This window comes from Poecilia reticulata, linkage group LG15, assembly GCF_000633615.1.
Source record: "Poecilia reticulata strain Guanapo linkage group LG15, Guppy_female_1.0+MT, whole genome shotgun sequence".
Classification (NCBI taxonomy): domain Eukaryota; kingdom Metazoa; phylum Chordata; class Actinopteri; order Cyprinodontiformes; family Poeciliidae; genus Poecilia; species Poecilia reticulata.
The window spans coordinates 29,195,563-29,210,824 of record NC_024345.1 but is presented as its reverse complement, the minus strand read 5'-3'; the positions used below and the strand labels follow the sequence as shown (position 1 = coordinate 29,210,824).

The window sequence follows — 15,262 nt, the reverse complement described above, 5'->3', positions numbered from 1 at the left end:
AATGTCGTTGTGTTTTCCTTAATGTGTTGTGTTTTTCTTAATGTGTTGTGTTTTCCTTAATGTGTTGTGTTTTCGGTAATGTCGTTGTGTTTTTCGTATGTCGAAGTGTTTTTGTATTTGTAATTGTGCTTCGTTAAAGTTGCAGTGCTTTGCACCTCAGGGCCACCGTAGCTCTGTATGAACCAAAAGCAAAAACAAAAATAATGCAAATAACAAGGATGAGTTTAGCTGGATGATAAAGCACTATTTATGTATTAGATTTAATAAAACAACTCATGTTTAGTAATAGAATAAATGTCACTGAATACTAAAGAATGAATTGATTAAATCTGCAAGCTCTCCACTTCGTAAGAAAACTTAATTCAGACATGACAATCTTGCATTGCCATAGTGCATAAAGCATGCAAACATGAATATCCCTGGAATGTGCAAAATCCAGCCATTATGTTTCTCAAATTTTAAATATGCTTGTTAGTGGTATGAGGAAGTGAAGACCTCTTATTGTTTACCGTTTTAAGCAGAAGGTCAAACTGATGTGGTTTTAAGACATCCATTTTTTCCTTTACATTGCCAAGTTTGCTCTGCTAAAAAATAACTGGAGAATACAGATTTACCATCTGAAAAGAACGACTCGTGCCCTTGTTGCTGCTGCATGTAATTAGTTATTTTAAGGATTTCTAATATTTTTAACCTTAATTTCTCAAGATGAAACATTCCCAACAGCAACATGCTTCAAGCAAATAAGAACAGAAAGCAAGACTAATTTCTGTTGAACTTATATGACAGTTTGATAAATCTGTCCTTTTAACAAGCACATCATTTAAACATCTGTGATTTATATTTTATGTTAATATACACAAACTTCTATTTTTTCTGAAGAATTGTTCAAATCTGTTTTGTAATTTCGTTTTACTACCTGAAGAAGACATGGTTCTTGGTTCTACAGATTTTTAATCCCTTTAACAACCGTTGACGGTGTTCATTGAAAAATAAAAGAACATCCTCGAAACTTTCACCTTGTTTTATTGAGCTTAATAACACCGTGGAAATGTTTAACAAAAACATTTAAAACTGAAATGGTTCACTGTGAAAATCTAAATTTGTGTCTGTCCCAAAGCTTCAAACACGATTTAAAAATAAATATGTATCTGTTAGAACCTGTTAGCTATCAAAAAGCTTCAAAAATGATCATATAGCATCAAATAAAGATAGTCTACAAATATTTCTAATTTTCCAGAGTGATTGGCAGAGTGTCAGGCCTGACTGGCTTGTTGCCGCAGGCCGGACACATGGGCCACCCAGCAGTCTGGCGTTAGTGCAGCTAACTATAGTGTGACCGTCAACATGGACTGAATTACACTGTCAATATTATCTGTCTGGCAATTAGGACATGGCACAGTTAGATTATTTTTAGGCATCTGTAATTGAAATGGGTTTTATCTCCATTTCCTTAACTCTCAAAAAGCCTCAAAGGATCTGATTTCTGTACGCTATGCAGTGAAAAGGTTTTAGTTTAGTCTAAGATTTGGGGTGAAGGAGGATTTGTGATGTTTTTGTTGCAGTTTATTGAAAATAGTTTTTCTGATAATGGCGATTGCTGTCTGTCCTCAGAGTGTCGCATGGCTCTGCTCTTTGACCGGATTCAGAGCAAAGTGAAAGTCCTCCCATCAAACAATGAAAGTCAAAAGAGGTATTGAGTATTCTCAACCAATTTTTCTTTTTTTTCATTTAGTCTGCACTCATCTTCATTAGTGGCTTTTTATATTATCATTGTGGGTTTTTTTATGTGGTTAAAAACTTGCCTTTGTGTCCTGAAAGTCCTCACAGTTTTAGTCTCTTTCAGTGCTGAACTGCTGACCTTGGAGAATCCCCTGGAGACCGCCCTGTTGTTGAGTTTGACTGGTGTTGGCTGCATTGTCCTCAACCAGTGGCACAACACTCTTAAACAGAAAGCACAACATCTTACTGCTGTGCTGGACAGTACGTGTTAAATTTGTGCTTTATTTCCTCATGTCTCTTTGCCGCTGTGCACACACCCAGCAGCTTCTCTTTGCCCCCAAGGAGGATTTCAGTGTTAGGTTGCAGCCAATCAATGTTGTAATTGCATATTTATTGGGACTCCTGGTTAAAATTAGTAAAAACTTTAAAGTTGCACTATCTAACTTCTATAATGTCGTGACAATATGGTGTGAGGTAGGTAGTCTGAGAAGAAATGTAACCCTCATGCCTTCTCCCAGTGCTCCCAGTGCTATCTAGAAACAACCAATCACAACCAGGAGGTGTCTTAGCGCTGTCAATTATCCCTTCATATAATGCTGCTCATTTTCCTCCCACTCCCCCTTTGTTAGCATTGCCACCGATGATGGCAGATAAACGGTTTTCCGCTATTAGCAGCGAATACATGAGGTTGATTGACAGCGCTGAGACGCTCCAGCTAGCTCTGATCGGTTGTTCTTGGTAGGAACGATTCAGGAGTGATGCATTTCTTCAGATGGCTCACCCAGCTCAGGGAAAAGGTGAAGGGGTTAGATCTTTTCACAGATTATCTGTCTCATAACGACATGGTGAGAGTTTTAACAAATATGTAAAAAACATATATTTTTATAAAAGTTACAAACTGCACGTTTAAATAAATTCAGATTTTGCTGCATTGGTGAATTCTCCCTCTGAAAATCCAATCTGTAGTTTTAAGACAGAAGCAAAAGAAAAATATACATTTCATGATGTTTTTTTCAAGGTTTTTGGGTTCTGACTTTCTCATAATTTTGTTCTCTCCTTCCAGAGTTTTTCCATAGTTTGTATCATTGTTTGTTGCAGATATGCTGAGGGCCAAAGAGACCTCTGGCCATGCCATCCATGCTTTGAAGGGACGGGAGTATACCGGTATGCCACATCACAAGGTCACAGAAACATATGGTACTGTGCACTCCACTCTCAACCTCTGTCATGTCTATTAGTTCATTCTATTTTTGTGCATCACACCAATGCTTCTTTATCAACACAAAGTATAAAAAGTCTGTAGACCTCTGCTAAAATCCTGCCAAAAAAACAACCTTGATTAATCATTTCAAAATTCTTTGTGCCTTTAATTTGAAAAAGTTAAAATCTTTGAAGAAAAATAAAAATGCATACCTTCAGATCAACAAAATAATGCCTTTATAAAATACATTTAAAGTTTTAGGTAAGGCCTATCTGGTATTTAGAACTAAAATTGACAGAAAATCTGTAAGGTCTCCTGAAGATGGTGGGAGGGTGAGAGATTTTCTCACAGTGTAAAAAAAAAACAAAAAGCATTTGTATAAATGCAAATTTAAGGTGTTGGATGCTGAAAACTTCCTAACAATTACTGAAAGATGGAATTGCATCCAAATGTAGTTCAACCAGTTATCCATCAAGCACCGTTTCACATATTTTCCCTGATAAATTGTATGGCATAAATGTTTTTTTACAGCTGGAAAAAGTTTGAAATCCTTTCTGACAGTTTTATTTCATCTCTTCTACAGACCTTTTTTATTTCTACTGTATATATGACTTCACTCCAGAAAAAATACTTTACATTATCATTCCAGTACCAGACACTTTTTTTTTTTTTTTTTGCAGATCAAGATCTCAGCACTGACTCAAAGGAAAACACAGTTCATCACACTTCAGCTCTCACCCCCGCAGCCTACAATTGCATTCTCTATGGCCTTCCCAACTACAGTGTCCCATAATATACTCAATGTTTCCTCCACATTTCACAGTTCAAAATGATTGCAAGCATAAATACCTGAGAGATTTTCTTTTATTGCTTTATATGATGCAGTAAAGCTCCTGTTATATGAAGGGTTTAAAAGTTTCATTAAAGATGATCCTGCAATCTTTGTTCATGTTCTCCACTTTGCAGTTTTATGACTCGGTTCTTTTATTGCTCATATGACACACAGCAGATGTAAAATACAATATCTAACTTCCCTCAGCTCAGAGAAATAAACTTACAGCTCTTTGAAACTCACTGTAGATGAATTCCTTGTAATATCAAAATTTTACACCTGAACTACAAGCTCCAACTTTGTGATAGGTCTCAGTAAGTCTCATTACATTGTAAAATAAAAACCACATATGTTTTGCTCAGAATGCCGCATGGCTCTGATCTTTGACCGGATTCAGAACAAAGTTAAATGTGTCAAGTATTTTACTGTTCACTGTATACAGAAGTAGTTCACGCTTTTGTTAACAGTTTTCTGCACAAATCTATTCAAATAAGCAAGTGCATAAGTGACATTAACTCTTTTTGGAAAATCTTGAATTTAGCCATGTTTTTTGGGGGTTTTTTTACATGCTGGATTTAAACTTAATGTGAACTCAAACAGCATCCTCCAACTGGTGGATTATGCTGATTGTTTCCCTGTGTTTATTTTTTTAGTTTTCAGCGTTTCTGTGTCCATGTGGTTACCTTGACGGTCACATATCCTGTCATGCTTACAATTAGTATATTTTAATGTTTTATAATCAGAAAATCTTGATTACAGAACAAACTAGTCAGACTGCATTTGTAATCTGGATTACTTTGAACCATCTCACTAAAGCAGACTGAATCTAGCATTGTTTTGTTTTGTTTTTTCACTTTCATCTGTAATTGCAAAGTCAAAAACACGGAGTAAAACTGAAAAACTGCCCGATACCGAAAGGTTCCAAGTCAGTCAGTGCAAAATTATTGACCATTTTAAAGCAAATCGTGTAATTTTGGCCATGAGATTACACTACAGTTTTCCTCTGTAATTAAACCTTGAACTTATTACCCATAAATTAGACTTCGATCCAGTTCACGTTAAGGATGAACTGACGGATGTGACGGGACGCAACCAAAATAAACAGAGCTTTGTGTTGCTGTCTTATTTCTAGTGTGGCATTATTAGAATTAACCGAAGACAGAAAAACAATGATTTATTAAATTGTCACCAAAACTGGATTTTTTTGTAATCAGTTTGCCACCTGACAGCCACGTAGAGCTCCCATTAACTGGGAGATGCTTAAGCAATCATTTAATAAAAACAAGGCTTCAAATACACATAGTTGTATTCACGCATTAATTTCAATAATTCCATCTTAAAATGCTAAATGTTAAAGAGCTAAATCCCTTTGAGAAAAATAGGCTCTCAAAGTAAAAAATGAATGCCAGGATTTTTACGTGTTACCATTTTAATGAAAACACACTGAGCTCAAATTAAGCTAAAACTAAAATATAAATAACTATAAGATGACTACCTCATGGTTTCTCTCCTCATGCAAATATCCGAGTGCTTAACCGACTTAGTGCAGAGATCACACTGGGAGTAAACACACAGCTGAAACATAATCATGTTTACGTTGCTGCCTGGAGTTAATTGCATAGAAAATTGTTCTTTTTATACACTAGAAGGAAAAGCTGCAACCAGAAACCAGTTTGGATTCTAGGAGAGTACATGTACTGAAGTATAGAATCGTATGCCCTTTTACTATTAAATAAAAAAAATGTATTTGTGTGCTTGACCCAAAGTGACACCAGTGTTTCCTTTGATCGAGCTTCCCACTGGGCGGAGACTGTGGGCTGTCTTTTATCAGGACAGGATTTCAGATGAGCTTCAGAACCCTGTGGAGAATAAGCAACAAACCAACACAAGGAGCATTGTAAACCTTTACCCTAAGAACATACACCTACATAAACGTACACCTTCAACCAACAACCACTTCCTCAAGCGTATCGGTGATCAAATCCCAGAAGACTGGCTTCTGACATTTGGACTCCCAGTGAAAGCTCCATATGTGTAGGAACTAGAATTGGAAATTTAATTTTAAATAACTCCAGGTGGTACTTCCTGCTCCGTCATTTAACAAAGTTAATCTTGTACATTAATTTAATGATATTTATTTAGTCTATAATTTACTGTAGGACAATTTTATGAAGTAAAATCATCTTTAAAAAAGATGTGGTTCCCATGGAAACATGAATCTGACGTTTTGAAGTTTATCCTCTCTGGGATCCGGTTTCAAAAGTTTCCTCGTCTTCCAAGATGCCAAATCCATGTGGGAATTCATCCACAACAAAAGCTCTAAAATCGTCTCCATTTGAACGAGACCTTCAAGGTTTTTCATAGTATTTTTTTATGTTATAAACGGCCATTTACCATGTGGTCAGTTACAGACTGGGCTCCCCATTGAGCTCTGTAAATGTCTAGGTAGGGTTCTGGTTTGATAGATCTCCAGGCTGCTGTTCTTGTACAAAATTTCTACTGATTTTCTGCATTTTTCCTGAACAAACCAGCATGTAAATGTTTTTGTTTTGAATTCCCATTAGTGTCAGGGTTTTCATCCTGGGGGGGTCGTTTCATATGTCGCCAGGTTTCATATTACATATGTAATATCATCTTTATGGGGATATGATGCCTTGTGCTTAATTAATTTGTTAAACATGGAAATGAATAAAACTGAGCACAAAGAAAAGTTGTTAAATGATGATAAAGGGCCTTTAGACACATTAAACCAATCTATGAACATTCTGACCTGATTCCTTAATGCCATCTTTCTGTCAGCTAATCAGTTTTTCTGTATGTAAAAATTACTTTCAACATGTCCTATTTTACTTATGCAGTTGTCATATTGAGCAGAATAAAAAAAATACTACTTTTGAAAGGAAATGAGTAAATGTACCACTTCAGCTTGAAGACTGTCATCACTGCAGAGGAGAAATATATCATAATTATTCCTGTATGGCTTAGTGCAAAAATGCTGATTACCATGTAACATTTACAAAATAATTGTTTCAGCATGCTGTGTTTAGACAGCTTATTTGTCAAAGTGCAGTCGGAGAGTTTAGCTGGATAAAGACTTTTCTTATTCCTGTTATTCTAAAAACATAACTCCTCACCGTTTCTGCACTGCTTTTGTCTTTTTTCACGAGACTTTTTACTTGCCAGCATACATGCAACAGCTCCAAGAGAATATTTTTACATTGACCTCTGAAGTGCTTAAGCATTATAAATATTAACACATGCAGCATCAGCTAGAGGATGTTCTCCTGCCTGTTGGTTGACCTTTACATGCACCGTATGCATGCAACTAGGTCAGAGAGAGTGTGCTGTTCACTCTGCAGCACATCAGAGACGGGGACGAAAAAAGCTGGATGAGACATGAGGATAAATAATATCAGAGTCCTCTACGTTTAGTCTGTGTCAAGTTCAGCAAACCAGACCTGTCATTGAGTCTTGCTGAGGCATCATGAATGTATTAAAGAAACTGAGTGGTAATGTCTCCCAGGTGGCTGTTTTTGTCAGTGAAGTCAGAATAAAAAGATAATTAAGTGTTTTGTGTCCTTATTTTTTGGCTTCCAGAATTAAATTTTCTGTCTCTTATTCCTGGCGGTGCTGCTGGAGGACGTATTGTGTGTAGCAGCTTGTATTATGGCAGTAGCAGCTTCAGTAAAGCAGTTTGTTGTGGTGTGATTAGTAGTTTCCAGCTAAATGTTATTTATTTGTTTATTCTTCACACCCTGACACCTCTGAACATGTCCTCTTGAAGCTCTGATGTGTCTAGACATGCCTGAGCTTCATCAGCTGAATGTTTAACATGCACTCAAAGTGAATCTGGATTATCCCTACAACTAGTGACAGGTTTTTCACAAAACAAATCTCACTAGTTGCTAACAAGTATGGAGTCAAGACGAATGTGGCTGAAAAATATACATTTAAAGTGTACGTTGTTAAAAATGATCAGAAGAGGAATAATTAAAAACCTTTTGACTCGTTTGTTTTCTCTTCTGCCCGGATTCATTGAAGTCGTCGTTGTATCAGTTGAACCATAAAGACGCGACAACGCGTTTCTCCAAGTCCAAAACATAACATTTATTAGACAAACAACTAATGAAACTGACAGAACTCAATAAAATTACAAACCAGCAATATTTACCTCACACGACAGACATCCACACACCACGACAAAATAGTAGGAGGAAGCATTTCGCCGCTGCTTCCCTGGAAATTGCGTCACAATGACCTCCTCGTAGCGAAGTTTGAAGTTCCGGGTCCCACACTTTTAAAAGGGAGGGCGTGTTTTCCCTTCTGCTGTATTCAAACTGGGGGACTGTCCTTAGCTAGGTTCTAGTTAACATCCATCCATCTTCTTGCACCCTTGTCCCTCAGTGGGGTCGGGAGGGTTGCTGGTGCCCATCTCCAGCTAGCATACCGGGAGAGAGGCGGGGTCACCCTGGACAGGTCGCCAGTCTGTCGCAGGGCAACACAGAGACACACAGGACACACAACCATGCACACACACACTCACACCTAGGGGCAATTTGGAGAGGCCAATTAACCTGACAGTCATGTTTTTGGACTGTGGGAGGAAACCGGAGTACATGCATGCACAGGGAGAACATGCAAACTCCATGCAGAAAGACCGGGGCCGGGAATCGAACCCAGAACCTTCTTGCTGCAAGGCAGCAGCTCTACCAACTGCACTGCTGTGCAGCCTGGTTCTAGTTAACGAAGCAGTGTTATTTTCTTTTGAATGAAGACAGATGCTTTTTCCTTAAATCACTTATGCTTAGGAAGACTGGGCTTCTGAGAAGAACTACCAGCAATTTTAGACAGCAATTCAGGTGTGATCTTAGGTTTAAGAAGTTCCGAATAAAGTAGTTTAATCCTTTTATGAACAGTAATAATTCATTAGTCCATCATCATGGTCATTCCCGACCAAACCAACAGAAGATTACAACTCAAGAATGACCAACTAGCCTACACAAATAATGTGCTTTCAGTTATTTCAAAGCATAGAAAACACCAATTTTGCACAAATATATTTGCATTATCTGTGTTGTTTGTGCATAGCAGTGGAGACGATAAGGCAGGTTAATATCCTGGTTCAGAACCACAGACTCAAGTTCTTCTCCCACTCATCGACAGATGAAGTAATTAGTATGTATACCATCACTTTTAAGAAGAAAAAGTTCATGTTCCCACAGGTTTTTAACCGTATTTGGTCTGCAACACGCAATGCAAAATTTGTGGATCTGGCGCTTTGATTTGGTCACCGCAGAGGAATTCTGAGCTCAAAGATGGTTCCTCATATCTATAGGTTCCTTGCTCATTGGGCTTACATTTGATGATTGCTTGTTAAAAATATATATATTTATAAAAAGCCCTGCAGACTGACATCCTTCAACCTTTTAGCTGACGGAGGAAACAGCCAGGGGCCAGATTTCTTTTCATTACAGGAAAGTTTCCTCTGTGATTTAGAGTGAGCCAAGTTTCTGGCTTTTTTCACTTTCACACCTCTGTTCCCCATAGATGTAATTATATTATCTGTCCTAAAAATACAATTAGCTCATGTAATCATATCCCAGCAGCAGGGTTTACAGTTTGTTCGTTGAACATCCACGTTTTCATCGATTTTTCTCGTTGAATATGGTGTGAGATGCTGCGCACAGCAAATCTGTTCTGGTTCAGCATATCAAGTCCAACATCTTCACGTTTCAGATTATGTTACAAAGCCATTACCACACAGAAGGTACAATGAGAATCTGCATGTAAAGACTAGCGGAGATGCAAGATTTGGCAGCAGTAGCCTCTGAGGCATTAGCTTTCATCTCATTGCTACTTTATTTTGATTCTGAGAACTAAATATAAGTGGATTAGAGCCACTAAAATAATTCAGACTTTTTTTTTTCTTCTCAGAATTCAAACTTTTTTGTCGCCCTAATTGTCTTCCCTACGATGTTGCTCTAGTTGCATAAAGTCAAAGTTAGTCCACATTAGAAAACAAGTAATCAGTTAAATACAAATGGTGTAAATTTATCAAATGTTCAGTTAATTGCATCACGTTCTTGACTTGGAGCATTTCTTTATAAATCAACAGTGTCCACATGCTCATCACAGCACTGGCACTCTGAAACATTTGGATGAATTTTTTGTGTAACAAAAATTTAAATATTATGCATAAATCAAAACAAACATTCATGTCGTCGTCTTGTTTCCCATGTTGGCCTGATTTGTTCTCCTTCCACCTGAAACAATTCATGTCAGGTTTTATTCTGTGACCCTGGATTTGACTTGACTGCTTTTTCCCTCCAGTCATTCTTTATATTCTACTGAAGCTCCACTGAATGTACAGGAGCAGCAGTTGGTGCAGCAGAGACATCAGTGTCAAGAATACACATTTTCTGCTCCTTTCTATACAGCTGACTTGGTTTATGTTCCCTTCTAAAATATAATATTCATTTTATAGGTGTAATATCAGCAATTTATACTTTTCAGAGGACACTTTTAGGCAGCTAATTTGTCTCCTGCAGTCACATTAGGCACCATTCTTCATCTGATTGCATCCATCAGTAGTCGGCACATAATTCATCTTTTTTTCTCCGTGTTTGACAAATTATTATTCTGATCAAGAATGCTGAGCTAATGAGAGTCTTCTGGTCTGTCATTAGTAAAGGAAAATAGCTCCTCAGTGGAGGAGATGGTGTTAATTTGCTGGAAGTTAAGTTGAGTTTCTGTGCTAAATGAGATGATTGCTTTCTCATCCTGCTAACTGTTCCCCATTGGCTGCTGTGGTCTCTTGTGTTTTCCTTCGCCTTATATTCATTTGATCTCTTAATTGCTGAGATGTGCCTGTGTATCCTAATGGTTTCTCAGATATTTCTGATAATGCTGTATAGCTACTCTTCTCTTTTCCAAATATACAGAAGGGAAACTGGAAAACTTTAAAAAGCACAAATTTTAAGCAACGCTTATTACAGTTTGGAAAATTGTGTCTTTTTATTTCGATGCAGGGCTGTGAAAAAGTGTTTACCTCCCTATAGATCCAGCAAACTGTTGTGAGACACTTACAGTAAGATATACTTAACTATTTACCCAAAGAAAATATGACCCTGTTACAGCTTGATAGGTAAAACTGAGCAACGTTTTAAATTGGAAAGGGAGGAAAGTGTTATGGTGTATCCATGCATCCTTCCTCGCGTGCCTGTAAACATTTAGGATTTCACCACTTTGCTCAGCTGTAACTGCTGACATCTGGTTGCAAATTTTTACCTAGAAGTTTCTCAAAACGTAGCTGACTGGGAGGTCAAACGGTTTAGTTCCAAATTCCAGTCAGTTTTCTCCACTTTTTAGAAAAACTGTCAGGGAACAGCATCAACGATATAGTTGCAGCCGTTCTATTTACGGTAGTAATGTCATGATGTAATGTGGTGGGCCCAAAAGCAGCAGGCAAGAATGTAGTGCGGTTTTGAGTATTTAATGAACAAAATCAGAGTTTAATTTACAAAAATGAACATCCAAGGGAGCACAAACCGAATCCAAAATTGGGATACTTAGGAGCATGAGGGAAGTGACAAGACGAAGTGGCGAGTTGTGACTGAGATAGAGGAGCTTAAATACTGAGGTAGTAAATGGAACAGTGGACCAGCTGGATGAGATAACCACAGGTGTGAGTGGAGCTAGTTGAGGGGCGGGAAGAAGGTGAAACAGCGAAAAGATATACTGGAGAATACAAAGGGAGGAAACACCAAGGAGATGAAAATACTTCTGAAACTAAAGAAACACTAAGACTAAAGAAAACCTAATAAACTAGAAGAGAAAAAGACATGAGGGAAAACAAACAAACCTAAACAGAAAGAAGGCTAATCTAACAATAATAAGAACCAATGAACGTAGAGCTAGAGTAACTAGAAGGACTAAACAAAGAAATAACCTAACTAGAATTGCTGAAGAAAGATGGACATAGATTCAGACAGAAAGACTAACTAGACCTAAAGTGACGAAATAAGGAAACTAGAAACATTACGGGGCAAGCTAGAAAGATTTACAAAGAGATAACTTAACTGGAACCACTAAAGAAAGCTAGACATAGACTCAGACATGTAAGAATAACAGAACCTAGGCGAACTAAAATATAAATCTACCAAGAAGGACTGAAAATAAGGAAAACAATAACAAGACAATTCTAGGCACAGTAAATAACCTCAAATAGTAGAAATAAAATAACCATGAAGGGCTAAACTGAAGTGAACTAAAACATAATGATAAATAAAATGAAAAAGCAAAACCAAACCCAAAAACCCAGAGTCCTGATAAGTTATTACAGAGACGGGAGGATCTCATCGCGTCACGTTTCCCCTCAGCAGTCCTAAATGACGGGCCGGGCCACTCACTGATTCCAGCCTCATGGCAGTCACTGCAGCAGAGAAACGACCCGTAATCGTGTTTGACACCTACTGACCCCACTGGCGATGAGATTAACTAGTGGCAGCCCTGAGGGGCTTTAGACTCCAGCTACTTCCATCCTACCCCCAATAACTTCTTCGCCTGTCTCACCTCATCCTCGACCATCTAGCTGTCTCTCTGCAAGAGTCTCAGAGTTTTGGGGAAACTGGAGAACGGTGACAAAGCAGCTGTAAGCCTGTGAGTCTTAAACTATATTTCCCTGAAGTTGCTCTGCTGTTGGACAGTTACAGAACATGCAGTCTAATAGTGCTGTGTCAGCACACAAGGAAAGTTTAGAGAAAAAGTTAGGAAAGCAACTAAAAGTCCTCAAACTGTTAAATGAGTCAGTTCAAAAGTCATCACCTGTCACTAACTGCAGACCAGTTTTCTTCTAACTCTGTTTTAACAAGCTTACTGTTTGTAGAGGACAGTATGTACAGTAGCGGTCTCATTTATTGACACTCCCAATAAACATTGGGTTCCCATGTTTCAAGGAAAAAAGAACCAGGTCTCACACCTGTACAGGTGTTACTATTCAGGCTATGGGAAGCACCAGCAGAGGTTCAACATAACTAAAATCATTCTTTAAGATTATGATCCATACTTAGCATTTGAATTGATCCATTATCAGTAAACATTACAGGGGACCTTTGACTCAAAATGTATATGTGCACATTTTTATACTTCCATTTGGGTCTCCGAAAAATACGTAGCCTTTTTTGGCAATGTGTTGATATTAATAAGTTAATGTCTTTTTAGAAGTAAACTAGTGGAACTAGTAATTTTTTTAAAATCAATATTAAGAAATGTACTTGAAACAAGCTGTTATATGTTACAGAAAAGTTATTTGTAAGTTAGTTTTGTCCTGTTTCAGCTGCACTAGAAACTAGAACAGACATACTTGGTAAGATTTTGTGTTTTTGCAGTGTAATGACAGTATAATCTACAATGAGGCTCTTTACCTCTTGGTGCGCTCAGTATATTGTGCCCTCAGAGAAGTAACCTTGTATGCTAAGCCCTTTATGTATAGGTTTGTGAGTCTGACTGTTGCATCTGCTGCTGGGGGCTCAGCTGTGCCCTGAATAACAAATATGCATCATCCACCATGTGTTTGTGATGATCCTGTTTGCTTCACTGTTGCCAATGGGCTGAAGCATATACAACCTCTTGAACAGTGTTTACACCAAACAACCAGGCATGAAGCAGGTTGAAAAAAAACAAAGAACGATTATTTCACACTTTGCAAGCTAATAATGCATAGAGATAGTTCAAGAAGTGACATAAAATAAATTTCCATCATTCCTTTCATCAAACTGCTGTATTGTTATGTAGCAAAAGCCATTTGGCTCACTGCCTGCCTAAATCCTAAGCATTAGAGACCAACTCAGTCAAGGAATGTCATCTAAAAACCAGCACACCTGAGCAAGCTTGCTGCTGAGTTTATGTGCAAACCTGTTTCAAAAAAGCAGAATGTACACCATGATTCAAAGTGACAAGATGTCCGGATTCTATGTTGGACTTTAACAGGGAAGACAAACCAGCAGACTAAATCAGAGTAAGATCAATCAGAGTAAGACTGCCTTCAAAATTGCAAATAGACCTTCAGGTTTTCACATTTTGCCATTTTATAACAGAAAACTTTGATGTATTTTACTTTGTTTCTTTATGTTAAAGAAAACAACAATGTAGTGTATAATTTTGAAGTGGAATGAATTAACAAATGGTTTTAAATTCACTTAATACAACTATGGGAAGTGCGTTGTGCATTTCTCTGCAGCTGTAAGCCTTTTGATGTGTGTCTTTACTTTAGTCTTCGGGACTTTAATGTTTTAGATTTTTACTTGCTGCCACAAACCTCTTTTTTTAAGAAAATCAGTGCTCCGTGAAAAACTGCAGATTTTTGCCATGGTGGGACTAAAACACGGCCTTAAGTTTGGCCTCCACTGTCTGATGCTTACTGCTTGCTCTCCTGACGAAGTAAGATAAATAACTGGAATGAATAGATATTTAACTATTTAAATTGTTTTAAATAGTTAATTGATTTGTTCTGTTCAGTGCTTTGATAGGTTCAAAGTCACCTGATGACACCGTAATGTAGAGCCGTGTATCATCTGCATAGTTACGGTTGCTAAACTTATTTCTTGAGCTAGGGGGAGTATATAGATATTGAATAAGAGGGGTCCCTGTACCCTACATTCAACAAATATCTACTCCAACCTGGCTTTCCAGTCGCTTCAATATGTCATGGTCAACAATTTCAATGCTACTGAGGTCCAACAGAACCAGCACTGTGGTTCTTCCAAAGTCTGTATTTATGTGGATTTATGTGCTGGGTGTCAAAAGTAATGACTCATTTCAAAGTACTTGCTTTGAGCCCGGAAGCTGGACTGAAAGACGTCCAGACCCACAGACGAGACTTCGGGTCACATTCCCATTTCGAATGACACAGCGAACAGTAGTCAGCAGTACAAGGCCGAACGGCCCTGCAGCACCACGATAGCTGGGGCAGCAATATAGATTTATGTGTGGAATGTTGAGATCTTTAGAAAACAGAGGGCAGCCATGGAAAAACATTCAGCAGAGCGATTGATAAAACCTTCAAAGGAAAATGACATCACATCAGGTTGGCGGAGGATTTGAGGGGATCACGTGTAACCCTTGGTGTCAAAAAGTTCATGTTTTTCATTATGGTTCAAAGAAGCTGTCTTTCATGCAATCATACTGGTCTTTGTGAACATATCCCCCAGAGCATTAAATATTTTAAAATCCATTGTTATTGGTTACACACTGGGTATCAATAATGTTGACAGAAACGGCTGTTTCAGCAGTGGGAGAATCATCGGTGTCTGTCTAATCATGGATCAAACCTTTGAACTGTTTTTGGTGTGTCATAGAAACAAACAAATCTGCAATAAAATTGTGAAAACATAGGACTTTTATTTGCTTTTGTAAAAAGCAAATAAAATAGTAAAAACATGAGAAGTCTAACATAATAAATAGTAAGGATAAGTTCATTTATTCTATCTTTTTATTTCAATCAACATTTTAAA

The 15,262-nt window shown here is 37.7% G+C and overlaps 1 protein-coding gene across 5 annotated transcripts in view; it reads left to right on the top strand.

Annotated features, from left to right (window-relative positions):
• cfap46 (cilia and flagella associated protein 46) overlaps positions 1-3,874 on the top strand; it is a 55,813-nt gene extending 51,939 nt beyond the window's left edge. For 4 of the 5 annotated variants that reach the window (XM_008430424.2, XM_008430425.2, XM_008430420.2 and 1 more), the window contains 4 exons: positions 1,612-1,690; positions 1,844-1,980; positions 2,818-2,916; positions 3,601-3,874. In XM_008430424.2, coding sequence (XP_008428646.1) covers positions 1,612-1,690; positions 1,844-1,980; positions 2,818-2,916; positions 3,601-3,713 — 428 coding nt within the window. In that variant the 3' untranslated portion in view covers positions 3,714-3,874. The remainder of the gene's footprint in view (positions 1-1,611; positions 1,691-1,843; positions 1,981-2,817; positions 2,917-3,600) is intronic. The other variant, XM_008430421.2, reaches the window with a different exon arrangement.
• The last annotated feature ends 11,388 nt before the right edge of the window (positions 3,875-15,262 follow it).